Source organism: Podarcis filfolensis (genome assembly GCF_964270895.1).
Source record: "Podarcis filfolensis genome assembly, chromosome: 2".
NCBI classification, from domain to species: domain Eukaryota; kingdom Metazoa; phylum Chordata; class Lepidosauria; order Squamata; family Lacertidae; genus Podarcis; species Podarcis filfolensis.
In genome coordinates, this window is record NC_139605.1 from 49,628,863 (window position 1) to 49,646,479 (window position 17,617).

The 17,617-nt window shown below is 43.2% G+C and overlaps 2 protein-coding genes across 2 annotated transcripts; one reads left to right on the forward strand and one right to left on the reverse strand.

Moving 5' to 3' along the window:
• Window positions 1–1,085: 1,085 nt before the first annotated feature.
• SPCS1 (signal peptidase complex subunit 1) lies at window positions 1,086–4,022 on the reverse strand (the record flags this gene model as incomplete). Its single annotated transcript, XM_083603579.1, has 4 exons — window positions 1,086–1,263; window positions 1,852–1,938; window positions 2,493–2,552; window positions 3,663–4,022. 4 exons carry the CDS (start codon window positions 4,020–4,022, stop codon window positions 1,141–1,143), a joined length of 630 nt encoding a protein of 209 aa, XP_083459705.1. The 3' UTR covers window positions 1,086–1,140.
• Window positions 4,023–4,372: 350 nt separating this feature from the next.
• On the forward strand, window positions 4,373–17,102 carry GLT8D1 (glycosyltransferase 8 domain containing 1). Its single transcript, XM_083603522.1, has 10 exons — window positions 4,373–4,574; window positions 8,474–8,533; window positions 8,636–8,734; window positions 9,653–9,869; window positions 10,974–11,091; window positions 11,435–11,519; window positions 12,322–12,434; window positions 13,290–13,456; window positions 14,347–14,459; window positions 15,132–17,102. Exons 2-10 carry the CDS (start codon window positions 8,518–8,520, stop codon window positions 15,320–15,322), a joined length of 1,119 nt encoding a protein of 372 aa, XP_083459648.1. The 5' UTR covers window positions 4,373–4,574; window positions 8,474–8,517; the 3' UTR covers window positions 15,323–17,102.
• Window positions 17,103–17,617: the final 515 nt, after the last annotated feature.

Consider the following 17,617-nt stretch of genomic DNA (forward strand, 5'->3'; position numbering starts at 1 on the left):
CTTAGGAAAAACCCAGCTCGTTTTCATCCTGCTATCAATTAAAAAAAGAATGGTTCATATGGTACTTTCCTTCAGCTATAATTACACAGCAAATGTGTCTTGAAGGACTCCTAGATAAAGCCATGGGCTAATAATTTGGCTACAAGTTTAGTATCTTAGTATGACATGGAAGATAGATATGCCTTGAGTACATTACATAGCTGTTTTGTACACAGTCGAATCAGTTGCTTGCTTTTCTTTTGGCTCCAATTTTGTCCTGTTCCATGGAGTTAAGTATACACACACTATTCACAGTACATGCTTGTGCTATAGTCTACTTTTTATTTTCATTTCTAAAGTTTTTCATAACCTTTCACATGACTGACTTGTATACTCAATATAGAGTTTGCAAAACCTGGAATAAATTGGGGTTAGGAAAAGACAATAAAAAGTCTCCATGTGGAAAAAGGATGGAAGAGTTTTCTCAAGCAGTTAAAGAGTCATTCAAAGACAAAAAAACCTTTGCTTTTGGATATTTTAAACAATAAGGTACCTCAGACCTATTTGGAAACAATGGTACTTTTAACCCTCGGGAGCTGTAGGTATGTACAATGGCTAAAGGGTTAAATAGAAAAAAAATAAAGACATGTTTCAATGTTTAACATTTCCAATACCACCACCACTTCAGGCTCAGAATTACACTACAGGATGTTACATTGTCTCTTAACAGGCTGCTAAATCTACTTATCTTGGGCCACAGTGAAAATAGATAAAAACCTGAAGTTTTCCATGTTTAAAAGCAGTGTCTGTAAATTACTAGGTCCAGAAGCAAAACCAATTATGCCACACCCTTCTGTGATCTTCCTAAAGCATCAGGCTGGCAATGGATAAAATAAAATGCTGGATTAGAATCTTACGATTCTATCTCTATCAAAGATAGGCCACTCTAGCATTTTAATAGTAATAACTCCGTTTTAAACATCTGTTTTCCAGGCTGCTGTTAAGTCAAAAGCACTATCACATTGTTAAAACTCAAACTGTGCACGGCCAATTTTAGAATACTGTCAAGGTATTCTCAAATAGCAAACCAAGTAAAGGAAGAGGAATAAGAGATTTTAAATCAAATTTAATGACAGAAAATGATACAAGATATGTATTTTTTCAATTTTTAGTGTGCCTTTTTACTTTTCTGTCTGCTGGCTTCTTATCATCTATTGCCGATTCCTGGACAGGTAGCCACTTCAGAGGATTGCGACGGTAAATGGGCCATGGAGGAAGTGTGAGCTGAAACGAAAAATACAAACTTCCTTGACAATGTTTTTGTAAAAGTTTGAGCTTTGCCTATATTAACTTTTAGAGTATATACAAAGCAAAAGAGCAGTGTTTCTGTTTCTAGTAGGGGCGCCATATTTCAAAAAGTAAAAACCAGGGTGTTTTTTTAGGAAGACCCCAAAAACTACAAGAAGTTTTGGGTTTGGGAGCTTTTTAAGGCATTTTTGGTAGGATTTAACCCCAGTTGCCAGTTTTCCAAGACATCTGCACAATTTCAAAAAAATAATCCAGGGCGCCATTTTCGAAGGCAAATTCCAGAACATGTCCTAGAAAATCAGGACGTATAGCAGCCCTATTCTAGTGCAGTTATTTCAAACATAAGGGGGGGGGGGGAAGAGCAGCATGAAGAGCACAAAATAAAACAAGAGTATCAAGCTAATGGTACTGTTGAAGATTAGAATCACATTAACACACTGTCCTAAAGAAACACATATTTTACTTATCTTGTATGGTGTGAGCTTTCATTACATCTCCATTCTATCACAAGCTTCGCAGAATTCACTGTTTTGCTACACACACAAAAATAAGCAATATTCTTACCAAGCATGATAAAGCAAATCCAGCCATTACAATGTAAACTGTCCAGCCAAACTGTTCAGTGATGTACCCATAAATAAAGCCAATTACCTGCAAGAAACAATAGGTCAATGAGAATTCCAGTCACTCTCCAAACCCAGAATGGAGAGAATTTTAAATGAGCATTTTAGCAGACATTTTAACTCATTTAGGGGGTTAATATAGGGAATTGGTAGCAGGAGAACATTAACCGTCATTCATTTGGACTTGGTCCACTACAATATTATTATTAATTCAACTTATACAATATAAACATATGCAAGATAAATCAATAACTAAACAAGATTAATGTTACTGTGACATACTATTTTTTACAGTACTTAAAACAAAAGGCTGCAGCCCTAAACATACTAAGGCCACTAACCGCAGTAGAACTTAGTTCTGTAGGAATGTGCATAAAATCACACTGCACAATCATTAACTTAGCCTCAGTATGCTACGTACAGGCTGCAATCCAAATGAACACAATGGGTCTGGCTTCTGAGTTGCACTATTGCTATACATATGCTTTACTTTCAGATATCATGTATTTATTGCCTTCTAACTGTTACTTTAAAAAATAAGACTAAAATATATGGCTTTTTTTTTTTTTTACTTATACTTACAGCAGAGAAAAGAATGATTCCCTGAAAAATCTGCTCTGCTAGTTTTTGGCCTTTATAGTCCTGTGGGGATGGAAAAAAGATTCGTGAGCACCAGTATTTTCCCCCATGCTGCTTACTGTTTCTGTAATGGTAGCACATAGATATAAGAAGATCCTGATTTAGTTTCCTGTGCCATCACTGCCATAGCAGCTTTGTAGGAATATTCATTGTCTTGTTTTCTGTCATATTTCCATGGCTTCACTTATGTTAATATTCTGAAAAAAAATGTCCTAACAACGTGGAAGCATCAGAAAATGTTTCCACACAGTTGGTTGAACGTGTTGTGCTGGCACTGAGATTCTGCATTAAATAGGTGCAGAACAGTCGTGCGGGAAGCAATTATCCACGTCACAGCAATCAAGGCAAAATCATTCCTTGGGCAGCTTCCACGTGGCTGCTGTTAGCACTTTACTGTACAGTGGTACCTCGGGTTACATACGCTTCAGGTTACATACGCTTCAGGTTACAGACTCCGCTAGCCCAGAAATAGTACCTCGGATTAAGAACTTTGCTTCACGATGAGAACAGAAATTGTGCCCCGGCGGCGCAGTGGCAGCAGGAGGCCCCATTAGTAAAGGGGTGCTTCAGGTTAAGAACAGTTTCAGGTTAAGAACGGACCTCCGGAACGAATTAAGTACTTAACCCGAGGTACCACTGTACTTATGTCAAATATGAGGCCCTACTGATCCCTAAACTCAATATATGCTTTGACTATACATGCCAAATATTAAGCTCCGACTTCAACCTCAAGACTACAATTCTCAGCACGCTTTAGCTTACTTGGAAGTCAAGGCGCACCAAAATCTAAGGGGCTGGGCTTTTAAGTAAACACGAGATCGGGGGTTTACAATTGGTCAGTTCAATAGCCCCAAGTGTCTTCAGGAGTTCTGGCTCTTCTCTTTTCCTCCAAGCCCCCAGGGACGAAGAAGAAAAGAGTCGCCACCCCCCATCAAAGCCACCCGCGCTCCGCTTAGGACACGTCTGCTTTATTGTGGCAGGCGGCCAAGCAGCTCCCCCATCCCCACTTCCTGCCCGGCTTGGAAGCGGAGTAGAAAGCTCTCACTAATGGTGCGGGGGGGGGGTCCGCAGCAGAGTCTCCCCCGAAGCCCCCTCCCTCCCCGCCTGACCCACCATCTGTGTCGGGATGGATCGGAATACGCCGAACATGATGTCTGCCTGCAAGGCCACGTCTTGCGCTCCGCAGCCGTCGTAGACTCTCTCCCGGGGCAAAGGAGGCTCGCTGGTTTCGGGCTGCACCACAGGCGAGGAGGCCGAGTCCGCGCCGGGCAGGCGGGGTTCCTTAGCCCAGCCGGGGGTCCCCTTGCTCTCGGGCAGCAGAAGAGGGTCGCCCTGCGAAGCGGAAGAACCCAGCGAGCAGGAGGCGGCGGCGGCAGCAAAAGGCGCTTCCGGATCCTCAGAGGAGGAGGCTCTGCGCCGTAAGGCGGGGGCCACAGAGCTCACCGGAATTGCCGCTTTCTTGCCCCGCCTCATCCTGCTCGCACTTCCGGGGCGGGAACCGCGTCGCACAGTTGACCGGTTCCTCAAACGCGCTTAAAAAACCCAACAACCACAACATAAACGCGCCCCGCGACCCGAACCACCCGCCTCTCGGTCCGGCGACAACCTCTTTATGACAGCGGCAGGCTTCTCCGCGGCCTACGGAGCTCTCCGCCGACGCCGCGTCTCCATGGCAACAGACGCGCGAGGACCCCAACATTCCCCACCCGCGCGCGGAGGAGGGGACCTCGAGAGTTCCGAAGGGTCTTAACCGACTGCCTGCCCGCGCTTTTTCTTCCCCGACCGAGGGCAGAACTTGTCGTTTCAGCGCATCGGGTGAACAAGGCTGCCCTGCGCGGCGCTGTGCGGCTGCGCCTGTTTTGCGCATTTGTTTGTTTTCCGATCAGGCACCGCGTGGGGCAGCTACTTGAGCCGCTGACAACTTTGCGCTGTTGAGTTGGCATTTCTCTCGCGGCTGCCAGACTGCGCGGAGGGAAGCAGGATCGGGAGGGTCGCCCCCTTTCTGGAGAAGAAGCAGGTAAAGAGGTACGGTAACAACAGTCTCGGTTGCGTCGATCAACCCGTCCGCGCAATCCCCCACGTGCCATCCTTTCTGGCCGTCCACTTTCCTGGAGGGCCAGATCCCCTCGGATGCGCCGCTTTTCCGCTGGTGTCTGAGGATTCGGGCTGCTCCCCTTTGGGAGGGTGCAAAATAACTGGTGTGTGAGCCGGGGGGGGGGACCCATCACTGGACTGCACCGTGAGATGGCGAATGGGCAGAATATTATTATTATTATTATAGCCAATGGGCAGAACCAAGAAGATCGAAGGTTAGAAATAACGCGCGAGACAAAACGAATTAAATGTCAGTTTCTTTTAAAAGGTCTGGAAAGGCTGCAGGCCACGCACGGAGGTGACAGAACAGCGAACAGCCAACCGAGCGCTGCAAAAGCAGTTGCCTGCCTTTAATTCTTCAGAACTAAATCTCTCTCTTTTCAAGCCAAGGGCTACATTCTGTCCTCGTGGCTGATCTTCCAGGGTCCATAGAATTATAGAGTTGGAAGAGACCACGGGGGTCATCTAGTCCAACCCCCTGCGATGCAGGGGTCTTTTGCCCAGCGTGGGGCTCGAATCCACAACCGTGAGATTCAGAGTCTCCTGCGCTATTGACAGAGCCACACATTGCATGGAGCATATGTTGAGGGCATATGTTAGAGGTGGATGTGGCTACTGCTAGCCCATGCACACTCATTCTCATTTGCACACCCTACGCATTCGTACGTGTCTGTTTTGCTGCCTAATGCACACCCATTCGCTTGAGGTATGGAGCAGGGGGTGATCTTTAGTGAACTTGCAGCTGTGTAGGAAAGGGGCTAACAAAGATTGGCACCAATAGAAGGTGGTTTCAAGGCTAATTGCTGCAGGGTGGTGGTGGTTGCAGTACACAGGGGAGAGTTAACCCTTCCTTCGCCAGCTGTGATCCCTGCTCCATATGTGTATTACGACGTTCTGGCTACAAACTGGGCAGAGTGGAGGCAGGTAGAGAAGGGTGTACCCTGAATACAAGCACTCAGGCTGTGCTCTGTGAAAGTAAAGTCTACACTGCTGTCTCCTAATTGTGAGCCGTACTGGAAGGTGCTGTTTTTCTTATAGGGACCCAGCCTTCTCCATTACAGTCGTACCTCATGTTACGGACACTTCAGGTTATGTGTTTTCGGGTTGCGACCACAGGAAACCCGGAAGTACCGGAACGGGTTACTTCCGGGTTTCACCACATGTGCATAAGCACCAAATTGGGCCGGCAGCTGCACAGACGGGCGCTTCCGGGTGCGAACGCTGCGGGTTGCGGACATGCCTCTGTCATGGATTACGTCCGCAACCTGAGTACAGGGTTTTTCTTACAGGGACTCAGCTCCTCTTCCATCTTCCTGTGATGGAAAGCTCTGACCGTGCTGAGCCTTCCATGGAGTCCAAATATGGTAGCTCCACTTCATAGCCCTTGAAGGCTTATTGGGTGGCAAGGCTTCTGGGGCAAGCCCTTCGTGCCTTCCCCTTTTTATTTCAGAGTCCTCTGCTTCATCACTTGGGGAAAATGTGGACGCCTGAACCCTGGCAACCCATCTCCCCGGCAGTTAGGCTTGCAAATAACCCTACATGGGGTTTCAAGAATGATTGCACTCTCTCTGTGTGTGGATTTTTTAATGCTTGAAAACATCCTCCTGCTGACTCCATTGTGAAGTTTCTTCAAGCCTAGTTGCTGTGAATTGAAGGGATGAGGAGCAAGGGAGAGGAAGCCTCATGGACTGGCAGTTCCCCAGCCCTGGTCTTGATATCCTTGGATGATAAATCCAAAAAGGGGACCAATTATTTGAGGGATGGTTAAGTTGTATAAAAATGTTTAAGTCTGGTGGACACATATCGATAATTGATGAAGTATGAAATGAATTTATTTATTTATTTGAACCCCACCTTTTTCCCTGACAGGGACTTAAGATGGATTACAGATAGAATTTTGTTGTTTAGTCGTTTAGTCGTGTCCGACTCTTCGTGACCCCATGGACCAGAGCATGCCAGGCACTCCTGTCTTCCACTGCCTCCCGCAGTTTGGTCAAACTCATGCTGGTAGCTTCTATCTGTTGTCAAACTCCATGGACAAAGACAACAGATAGAATAGGAATAGCTAAAAACTTTTTTTTATTATTAAGGTAAAGGTAAAGGTACCCCTGCCCGTACGGGCCAGTCTTGCCAGACTCTAGGGTTGTGCGCTCATCTCACTCTATAGGCCGGGAGCCAGCGCTGTCCGCAGACACTTCCGGGTCACATGGCCAGCGTGACGAAGCTACTCTGGTGAGCCAGAGCCGCACACTCAAATAATTACCTTCCCGCTAGTAAGCGGTCCCTATTTATCTACTTGCACCCGGGGGTGCTTTTGAACTGCTAGGTTGGCAGGCACTGGGACCGAGCAACGGGAGCGCACCCTGCCGCGGGGACCCCCGACCATGCGATCAGCAAGTCCTAGGCGCTGAGGTTTAACCCACAGCGCCACCCGCGTCCCTTTTTTATTATTACTAGTTTTTAAAAAATTACTAGTTTTACTGTGAAACAACAGATTGACTCTGATTATCAAGAAGTCTGTTCACAGGAATCTTCTTTGACACCTTAAGCAGCTTGCATCTCTTTGCTTATTTGCAAGAGTAGGAGAAGCAGGAGTATGGATGACTAGAAGGCAGGTGGAGCTCAGCTCACATGAAAACTGTCATATTGTTGCTTATGTTTTAAAGAAGACAGTGTAGCGACAGCAGTGAAAATTTCTGACTGGAACAAAACCACACAGTGAAAATATTCTAGGAGGTAAATGGGTTTAGTAAACCTGGACTGTCTGAATGCCAAGTCATCTGTCCCTAACTGGATTGCAGCCTGCTTTGTAGACAAAAATGCTTTGTATTTGTCTCACTTTGCAGATGGGTGGTTTAGTGAGGATATAAGACCAGGGAGAGATGAGGCTTCCAGCACTGCCATTGATTTTGCCCCTGCGAGCAAACCTATCCCTGTCACTTCAGTTTTTGAATTGCTAAAATTGTATTAATAGTAGTAGTAATCATAATATATTATTATTATTATTATTATTATTATTATTATTATTATTATTATTATTATTTCTACCCTGCCCATCTGACTTTGTTTCCCCAGCCACTCTGGGCGGCTTCCAACAATATATTAAAAATACAGTAAAACATCGGTCATTAAAAAACTTCCCTAAACAGGGCTGCCTTCAGATGTCTTATAAAAGTCAGATAGTTGTTTATTTCCTTGACATCTGACGGGAGGGCATTCCACAGGGCGGATGCCACCACCAAGAAGGCCCTCTGCCTGGTTCCCTGTCACTTCGCTTCTTGCTGTGAGGGAACCGCCATAAGGCCCTCGGCGCTGGACCTCAATGTCCAGGCTGAACGGTGGGAATGGAAGATGCTCCTTTGAGTATACTGGGCCGAGGCCGTTTAGGGCTTTAAAGGTCAACACCAACACTTTGAATTGTGCTCGGAAATGTACTGGGAGCCAATGTAGGTCTTTCAGGACCAGTGTTATATGGTCACAGCGGCCACTTCCAGTCATCAGTCTAGCTGTCACATTCTGTTAGCTTATGTATACATGTTAGTTTATTGTGTGGTGCTCTTCTAAGGAAAACATGTGCAAGTCTCCCCATAAATAGCTTTCAGCATCTTGGGTAAAAGGTATGAGATGGCAAAATGCCATGACAAAGATGTCTGGGAAATTATATCTCAAAATGCTCCTCGTTGTGTGCATGGTGGAATCCTAGGTGGATATTTACTTGAAATCATTATTCATGACTCAGAACAATACTTTTTATATTTGAATGCGGTACTCTCAGTTATGTCTTTCCATAAGCTTGCAGAATGGTTCTCTGTTGTGTGTTTTTCTTGTAGACATTTGAAGAGGCTCAACACTTCATCCAGAGTGAAAGGAAGAAATGACGTTCAGAAAAGGTATTATTTCCCCAATGGCACATTTTAAAAATCAGTATACTTGAGTCATACTTGGCCATTATTATTATTATTCTAATCATGTTTTTCTTTGTTCCCTTTCAGTAAACATTTTCATTTTGGTGCTTGCTGTTGTTATATTTTTGCTAGTGTTGCATCACAACATACTGGGTCTCAGTGATCTCTTGAAAAGGGAATTATCAGGTATGATGTCTCTCTCTTATTTTTATGAGCTTCAGTAATAATGTTTATTTGGGAGGTAACAAATCATTGCATTGGTGAAATTATGTCCTTCACATAGGTTGTTTTTGTAATATATACTTGCATCTCAGTTATTTCACAGAAATATCAAACCATTTGAAGTGCGGCTATCATATCAAGAGTAATTTTATTTATTTATAAATATATACTGCTTAATGTAATAAAAAACCTCTAAATGATTTACATAAAAACAATAAACAGAACAACATTTGATAACTCAAAATATACCTGTAGGTAGATTAAAAACAAAACATAGCTGCATATCCCAAATAAACTAATTAAGACATAGGATTTAAGGGTCATCTTACTTGAAAGACATTTTAATCTCATTGCAATATCATGGTCAATCATTAGGAAGAGATAAAAAGTTTGATTTGAAGGGATGGCTCACCAGTGATCACCTAGACATATTAGACTACAGCTCACATTATCCCTGACCTTTAGCCATGGTAACTAGGGCTAATGACAGTTGACATTCAATTGCATCTGGAGTGCCACAGATTAGCCACCCAATTTAAAGTCTGGTAAAATACCCTTGGCTGCTACTGTTCACCACATGGCCCATCCTGTCCACCACGTGAGGCTTCCCCCTCCAAAGCCTCGCTTATCGGGGTGCCTGAGGCAGCTGCTTTAGTTTACCTCATGGTTGGGCTGGCCCTGCTAATGGAAGTAACTGGAGGAATTAAAGAAATGTGTAAAAACTAGATAAGGCGTATCTAGCAAAAATTAAGCTCTTCAAAGCGTGCAATTAACTTTGTCCTTGATATTTAACAGGACTTAAGAGTGAGTGACATTAGATTGCGCATGCCCAGAATGTTGTTTAAATAATAAACCTGTGCACACCATGCCCTTATTCTGCAGATTCAAGTCCATTAGGCCTCCAGCCAATAGATTTTATACCTGAGGCACCTCAAAGGTTGACAGAGGAGTGGAATGACAAGGAGATTCCTGTGGTCATTACAGCATCTGATGATAGGCTTGGTGGGGTAATTGCAGCTGTGAACAGTATTCAGCAGAACACCAAGTCCAATGTGGCCTTCCATATTGTCACCTTGAATGACACAGTGGACCATCTGAGGTAAAGTATGTTTGAGAAATTTTCTTCCTTGGTTTTCATTTGTGAAAGGTTTCCAGGCTTAGTAATGCTTACTTTGAAGAAGCAAACATACTCCGTCCTCTGTTTTGTAATCCTGTATTCTCTGCAAGAAGCTAAAGATAATAAAGTACTGCTTATATATAGCCAAGCAGAACGTTCATATAGCCAAACTGAAATAGGATTGATCAAGAAGAGACATCTCAGAGGATTACTCTTGCAGATGCTGCTCGCTGTTACCAGTTTCAGAACCAATTTGCAGGGTATTGAAAACTAAATATTCCTCTTTCACAATCCTCATCTAGTTCCTCTGAAAAATAGAAGATGTGGTCGTTCAAACGGTGCTTTTTTCTTAAATGTTTAGGGGTATGCATACCCCTGCATACCCCCAGAAAAAAAGCACTGCCTTCAAGTATTTGGGCCCCAAATCATTTTTGGAATTGGAATTACCGTATATAAGACGCATATAAGATGACTTTTTAACCCCGAAAAATCCTCTAAAAAGTCGGGGGTTGTCTTGTACGTCAGGTATGGGTTCGCTGGGCAGCGGGCTCCGCGCTGGGAGGAAGCTGCCCAGCGAAGCTAAGCCGGCTTTGCTGGGCTGTTTCCTGCCGGCGCGGAGCGGAGCCCGCCAATTACTGCTGCTGCGGCAGCAGCTTCGGCAGCTTCACTGGGCAGCAGCAATGGGCTGTAGGCTCCGCGCCGGGAGGAGCTGCCAATTTGGGGGGTCGTCTTATACGCCCAGTCGCGTAATACGCCGGAATCTACGGTATAATTTAACATCAATCATTTGAACTGAGCCTGGAAGCTTACGGGCAGCCTGTGGAGATAATGGGCCATAGGTGTAATGTGACTCCAACTTGATATGTCACACAGAAATCTGGCAGTAGCATTTTGCACCAGTTACAGCTTCTGTACTGTCTTCAACCGTAGCCTCGCATAAAACAAATTACAGCAGTCTAGATGTGAGATTACAGTAGCATGGATCACTGGAAAGGCTATCCCAGTTTGTAGCTGGCAAACCAACTGGAGCTGGAAATAGGCACTGCAGGCAGCTGTGACATTTTTACTGCTCTCTTCCCTGTACAGATCATGGCTTAGTAAAACTAGTCTGAAAAATGTGAAATACCAAATACTGGATTTTGACCCTCGTATGCTGGATGGAAAAGTGCAGGTTAAGTCTGAAATGCCAGACTCGATTAAACCTGTGAGTACTTGCACTGATTTATATTATTTTAACTTCCTTTCAGGTTGCTGATAATTCATGAAAAATATATACTTAGATATGGCAGTCTTGAAAAATCTGACTTGTAACTACTGATGCTATTAGAGTTCTTGATTGTATTCATCAAATTAAGTTGGGACGGTTGAAAATTCTACCAGCAACTTAAGTTTCAATAAATTGTTTATTTACTATAAGTTTTGTTAGCGACCAAAATATATTGTTAAGAGAGATTATGGTTATTTGAAACCAGTGTCTGGCATGTCAGATTTTCTTTCTTTCTTTCGTTCATTCATTCATCTTCTTCTTCCCTTTTGTTTCTACCTAGCTAACCTTTGCAAGATTCTATCTGCCTAATTGGGTCCCTAATGCAGAAAAGGCCATTTACTTGGATGATGATGTGGTTGTTCAAGGTACTTTTCTTCCTGCAAATACTTTCAGAGATGGAAATGTCTTTCTGTAGACCTATCCTGTCTCAGGGCGGGGGACAGATTTTAGCCCACCTAAAGAAATGGTATGAAGTCATAGAAACATAGAATTATAGAGTTGGAAGGCACCTCCAAAGATCATCTAGTCCAACCTCCTGTAATGCAGGAAACACATTACATTAGAATTCCAAGAGAGTTATACTGGTTTTAGGGGGGGCGGGAATACAGTAACACAAAATTATTTAGTGCAGTATCTTCTTAGTGCAATTAAAACGGCTGTTTTAACTTGAAATATGAAATTGACTTATGAACTCTACACCCTGATTTGAGCTTTCCATGATATCTGTACTCTTCCCAGCTTTAGAGACTGAAGTAAGGCTTCTCTAGAGCATGTTGGAATGAATTTGGCATTTTAAGTAATAACTTATTTGTAGATGAAATGGTTTATATTTGCAAAAGATGTATTTAAGCTCCACGCTGCTCTTCACCTGTGCATACATGAGAATAAAGCCATGTTTTGAATGAAATGAAGTTATCAGAGGCAAGACTGTGTCTGGGACCTAAAGAGCTGCTTTAGGCACATTTCGGGGTTTTCTTATCAAATGATATTTTTTTTTGCAGCATATGTCCATATAACCATCATAAACTGAAAGATAACTGTTTTAGTTTCCTGTATTTGCAGCTGACTATTGAAAAGGATTGTGGGGGGTGGGGGGCAGGATAGCAGACGGGGTTTTATAATTTGTTTTGAAGTACCATTTCTTCTTTGCTTGGATTGCTTTTTCAGATGATATCTTTGAACTTTACAACACTCCACTGCAACAGGGTCATGCAGCTGCATTCTCAGATGACTGCGACTCTACCTCAAATAAGTTTGCAGTTCGTGGAGCAGGAAACCAGGTGCAAATAATTATAAAAGAAGAAAGCGAATGTTACAGGCCCCAGTTCTTAGAGGTTCCCTCTACCCCTATGGTTGCGTTTGTTTTACAGGAGTGCTTTATGCCTTTTGGTTTTCCAAAGCATTGAATGAAGCCAAGTGCCCCCTTTTTACCTGTATTATAGGATTGGGAACCTTAGCTTCTTCCTGGGCATTCTATATATTCCTGGCCCTTATCAGTCAGTAGCCTGTATAATTTTCAGGGAATGGTAAATGCCTGTACCTGTCTGCATGGGAAGGCTACAGAATGTGGTGGAGTGGTCTTAGGATACCAGGGACTGTGGTTTTCTTCCTCATGTATTGAGATCTGCTTCTCCCTTACGGTAATCCGAAGCAACGCTTTCAACTTCCTGTTCTAAGCACTGAGGAGGAGCAGGTTGTCCTCTCTGGTATGCTGAACAGCCAGGAAGAGGAGGCTATCTTTGAGTAAATGTAGATGTAGGTGGTTCCTTACTTCAGAATCTGTATGCTGCATAGGAAGGGAGCCTCCATTCCCCGCCCCCAATGGGCAACATAATGGCCATAAGAAAAATGTGGCTGATTCAGAAAGGCGCAGATGGCTTTTTGTATTTAACTCACCATGCCTCAGTATAGTTATTTTAAGGTATTTGAAATGTAATAGCTAATAAACAAAAATAAATAAAACTGCTAAATATCATATTTTGGTGAAGCTAACATCTCCATATGGGATATCTTTTCCTCTGCAAATAGAGGGGTTGGGCAGTGAAACTTTCTGCAGAGAGAGATGTGTGTAGCCAGTAAAGACTTCCGGGGATTCTTGTAACTGAAACAGAGACCCAGTTTCTATTAATTTTCAGTACAATTACATTGGATTTCTCGATTATAAAAAAGAAGCAATTCGGAAGCTGTCCATGAAAGCAAGTACCTGCTCTTTCAATCCGGGCGTCTTTGTTGCAAATCTAACCGAATGGAAACGACAGAACATCACTCAGCAACTGGAGAAATGGATGGCGCTTAATGTTGTGTGAGTGTGCCCTATTTCTGCTTAACACTGCCACTTGGGAGACTGGGCCTAACAGCATTGTGCGTGCCAGTAGGGGTGGAGAGTGATGAACTGCCAGAAGTATTTCTCAGGTCTTTCTACCATGTTGATATAATCTTTCTCTATGCATGGATCATCTTTGCACTGACACCAGGCTACTTTCTGCATCTACTTCAGCCTACTAGCCCTGAATATAAATTGTTTTCAGGTCTATCATCTTTCAATTAAAATCCCTTCAGCTATCTTGTTCTTTAAACATGCCGCTGCCCCAATCTCAGACCATGAAACCACCTTTATTTCTTTCTACCAGCACTGTTACACAGGTTGTCCTGAGTGATCACCTTAACCATCTGCTATTAGGTGGTCCACCCACATTTCTTTCTCAGGCTCTTCCTTCTGCTCCTATTCTGCCTGTTACTTTTTTAGCCTTTTGCGTAGGAAATACTATTCAGTACTCTCGATACTGAGCTTTTTGAATAGCCAAAGCATGTCACACGCTTTCTGAAATCCTTGTTACTATTGCCTTGCAAATGTTTTCCTCGTATTGCAAGTGGTGGACAATGACGGAGAGAAGGTACATACTCATTTGCAGCTGAGTTTCTTAGCTGGGCTACACTAACACTCCGATGATTCCTCCATTTATTTCTCTGGCTCATTGCAAAGTATGTCAGTTGCTGTATAGTGCCTAACAGAATGTTGTAAACAAAATGTTTTATAAGACATTGCACAAAAACAGAAGCGTTCTGTTCTTTAATAGGATGATTAACGATTTGAAAAGAGAAACACTCGATTGGATTAATGAATATTTACCCTATTTAAGAATTGCACTTCTGTCTTTAGCTGGTTAAATTTTCTTTCTTATCCCCGACTAGAGAGGAAATATACAGTCGGACTCTTGCAGGCAGTATCACTACACCCCCTCTGCTCATTGCATTTTACAAGAGACATTCAAACCTTGATCCTATGTGGAATGTGCGCCATCTTGGTAAGTATAATGGAAGAGGATGTGATACCTTTGCCAGACTTAAGCTGGTTGAAGTGGTTGCTTCTGTAGGCCTCATTTTCTTCTTCACAGGACCTTTGAAGTGTGGTAATGAAGCTGTGGATTTGTCTGCCCAAAATTCTTTAATTTCTTCCTTTTCCTGTCTCTGAACTCTTTACGACATTTTGAAAAGTTTGACCATGATGTGAAATGGCTCTGGAAACATGGTGTTTGAATATGAATTCAGTGGTCAGTTAAATGTGGACACAGGAAGATTTTTAGATACAGTGGTACCTCTAGTTGTGGACACGACCTGTTCCGAGCGGTGCTTCTGCGCACACGGTGAAACCCGCAAGTATACACTTCCAGGTTTCCCGCATTCGCAAACTGAAAAGACGCAACATGAACCTAACGCAGCACAAGGCATGACTGTATACTTTGGTGATGGCTATTCAGGTATCCTTGCTGCATTCTCCCACCCATCCCAGTTGCAGTGGGGGTAAGAAAGGATATTTGAAAGATAAATCAGTGTTTTAACAATGGTTGAAAATTAAGAGTCAGCTGCGAACTTTGATTATGTGACTTGCTAGCCTTTAATAGAACCCAGCTAGAGTATTTTGAGAGAAGACAGGATAGGAATCTAAATCCACTCATGCTTCTTTATTCAATTCAAAGGTTCGAGTGCTGGCAAAAGATACTCTCCACAGTTTGTGAAAGCTGCCAAACTACTCCATTGGAATGGACACTTCAAACCCTGGGGAAGGACCGCATCCTACGCAGATGTTTGGGAAAAATGGTACATTCCTGACCCTAGTGGCAAATTCAACTTGATTCGGAGGCACACTGACACTTACGAGGCAAAATAAGATGGAAGTGATACACCCCATATTCTTCTCAGGAACCAGACAAGACCATAGAGTGAAGTTGGTAATGCTACGTCCATTCAGATTGTTTTAAAATGGAGACACACTTAAGTACTTGAAATGCATGCTTAAGAGAGGAAGCCTCTTTAAGCAGAGGAACTTCCACGAAACTAGCATTTTCAACCAGATGGGATATTAAAGAATGACCTTCTAGGGATAAAATGTTTCAGTAAACACTGCACCCAAGACTTTATCACAGCTGGTGCTGGGGGAGTGTCTCGTGTTGCACAGCAACTTGATGTACTAAAAAGCTGCTACCACTTTTTACTGTTACTTAACCTGTGAATATAAGCTTTTTGGTGGATCCCTCCTATTGCTTGAAGATCCATTCAGATTCTTACAGCTAATTTGAAGTTTGATTGTGGATTAAAAAAAAAAAAATCTGCGTTCCAAACACTATTTTTATAGTAAAGTTTCTTTTAATAAAACTACCCATCAACAGTAAAGCAGCCCTTATTTCTTAAAAAATGATTTGATTTATATTCAGATTTATGGATTGTGTGCAGGCAACTGAAATGTGAATGGTAACTTGTGCTTCACAATATATCACTCCCTCGGTGCCCACCTAGCAGTTCGAAAGCATGTCAAAGTGCAAGTAGATAAATAGGTACCCCTCCGGCGGGAAGGTAAACGGCATTTCCGTGCGCCGCTCTGGTTCGCCAGAAGCAGCTTAGTCATGCTGGCCACATGACCCGGAAGCTGTACGCCGGCTCCCTCGGCCAGTAAAGCGAGATGAGCGCCACAACCCCAGAGTCGGCCACGGCTGGTCCTAATGGTCAGGGGTCCCTTTACCTTTTAATAAATTAATTGTGCTTGAGTTCCTATCAATTTGGAAGCAAAATCCCACCCTGCAAAAGTTAGTGGTTTTTATGTGTTCAGTGAGCTCCTCGCATCTGCTGATCTATAAACATCTGTACATCTAAAAGGGGGGGGGGGAATGCCCACTGCCACCAAGCTAAGGTTCTGTGAGTTTCTAGGACTTGAGGTTGATAGTGAGCCAACAGAGACAAAAAATCTTAACACATTCATATTAAATACAATGGTACCTCAGGTTACATACGCTTCAGGTTACAGACTCTGCTAACCCAGAAATAATACCTCAGGTTAAGAACTTTGCTACAGGATGAGAACAGAAATTGTGCTCCGGCAGCGCAGGAGGCCCCATTAGCTAAAGTGGTGCTTCAGGTTAAGAACAGACCTCCGTAACGAATTAAGTACTTAACCCGAGGTACCACTGTACTAAACAATAGGAACTTGTGTCATTTTGCTGCTAACTTTAGCAGGTGAGAGCAGCCCAAACATAGTGTTTCAGCTTCTTGAAAACTGAGCGAGGGCCCACTGGTGTAAAAGGCTGCAAGTATTACAGGACCTGCATCCCTTCTTTGTCCTTGGACCTTTTAAATTTTCTTATTTTTCGAACCTATGGTCTGTATGTGCACATTCTAAGCTTGGAAGCCCATGAGCTTGGTGGTCATGAGCCTAAGACTAAATGATCATCGTTCCTCTGTCATTGTTTCAGTTGTATGTGGAATTACAAGCTGTGGCAAGATAGCTGCCTGCTTCGCTGGAATGAAAAAAAACATGGAGGTTTATGAACAGCATTACTAATTGTATAATGCCTTCCTGGTAGACAGGTTGAATAAAAAACCCTTGCTGCTTTTGTGTATAATTGAAGAACCACACATTTCAGTTAAAAGCATATTAAAAAGTGAAGTTTTCTGTGTGTCTGTAGTTTTCTTGATACTAATCCTTTCTCTGTATGCCCTTCCACCTTCTTCTGGACTATTTTGCTGGCCAGGGAAGGTATTCTCCAGAAACTCAGATGAAGGGGAGATTTAATAAGCTGTGTGTTTGAGCCTGTCTGTGCTCTCTTTTACCCAGTTGTCCAAATACCAGTAAAAAGTATATGATGTGTATGCTTTCCCCCCTAACATCAGGGTTGGAGAAATGGTGCTATTCATAATCTTAAGCAGGCAACATATTCTTCATGTATCGCATCTTTCCTTAAAGGGGTGCTTTGTGTGAGCCTAATGGTCACTGCACTGAAGTGAGAGCAGCACATCTTTCTCAATACCACCCTTCCTACATAGCCCACTGCTGCTCCATCAAAAATAGGAACATTTGATTCTATTATTGTAAATCAGCAAATAACCCCTTATCCTCAGCATGCCACTTACAGTGCTCTGCTTTAGTTCATTTATATGTAACAGAGGCAAAGAAGGGCCTTTTCAGCTGACA

Coding starts and splice junctions, on each gene's coding strand:
- GLT8D1 (XM_083603522.1), top strand. Junction 8,735..9,652: donor CTTGAAAAGGGAATTATCAG/GTATGATGTCTC, acceptor CTTATTCTGCAG/ATTCAAGTCCATTAGGCCTC. Junction 12,435..13,289: donor TTCGTGGAGCAGGAAACCAG/GTGCAAATAATT, acceptor ATTAATTTTCAG/TACAATTACATTGGATTTCT.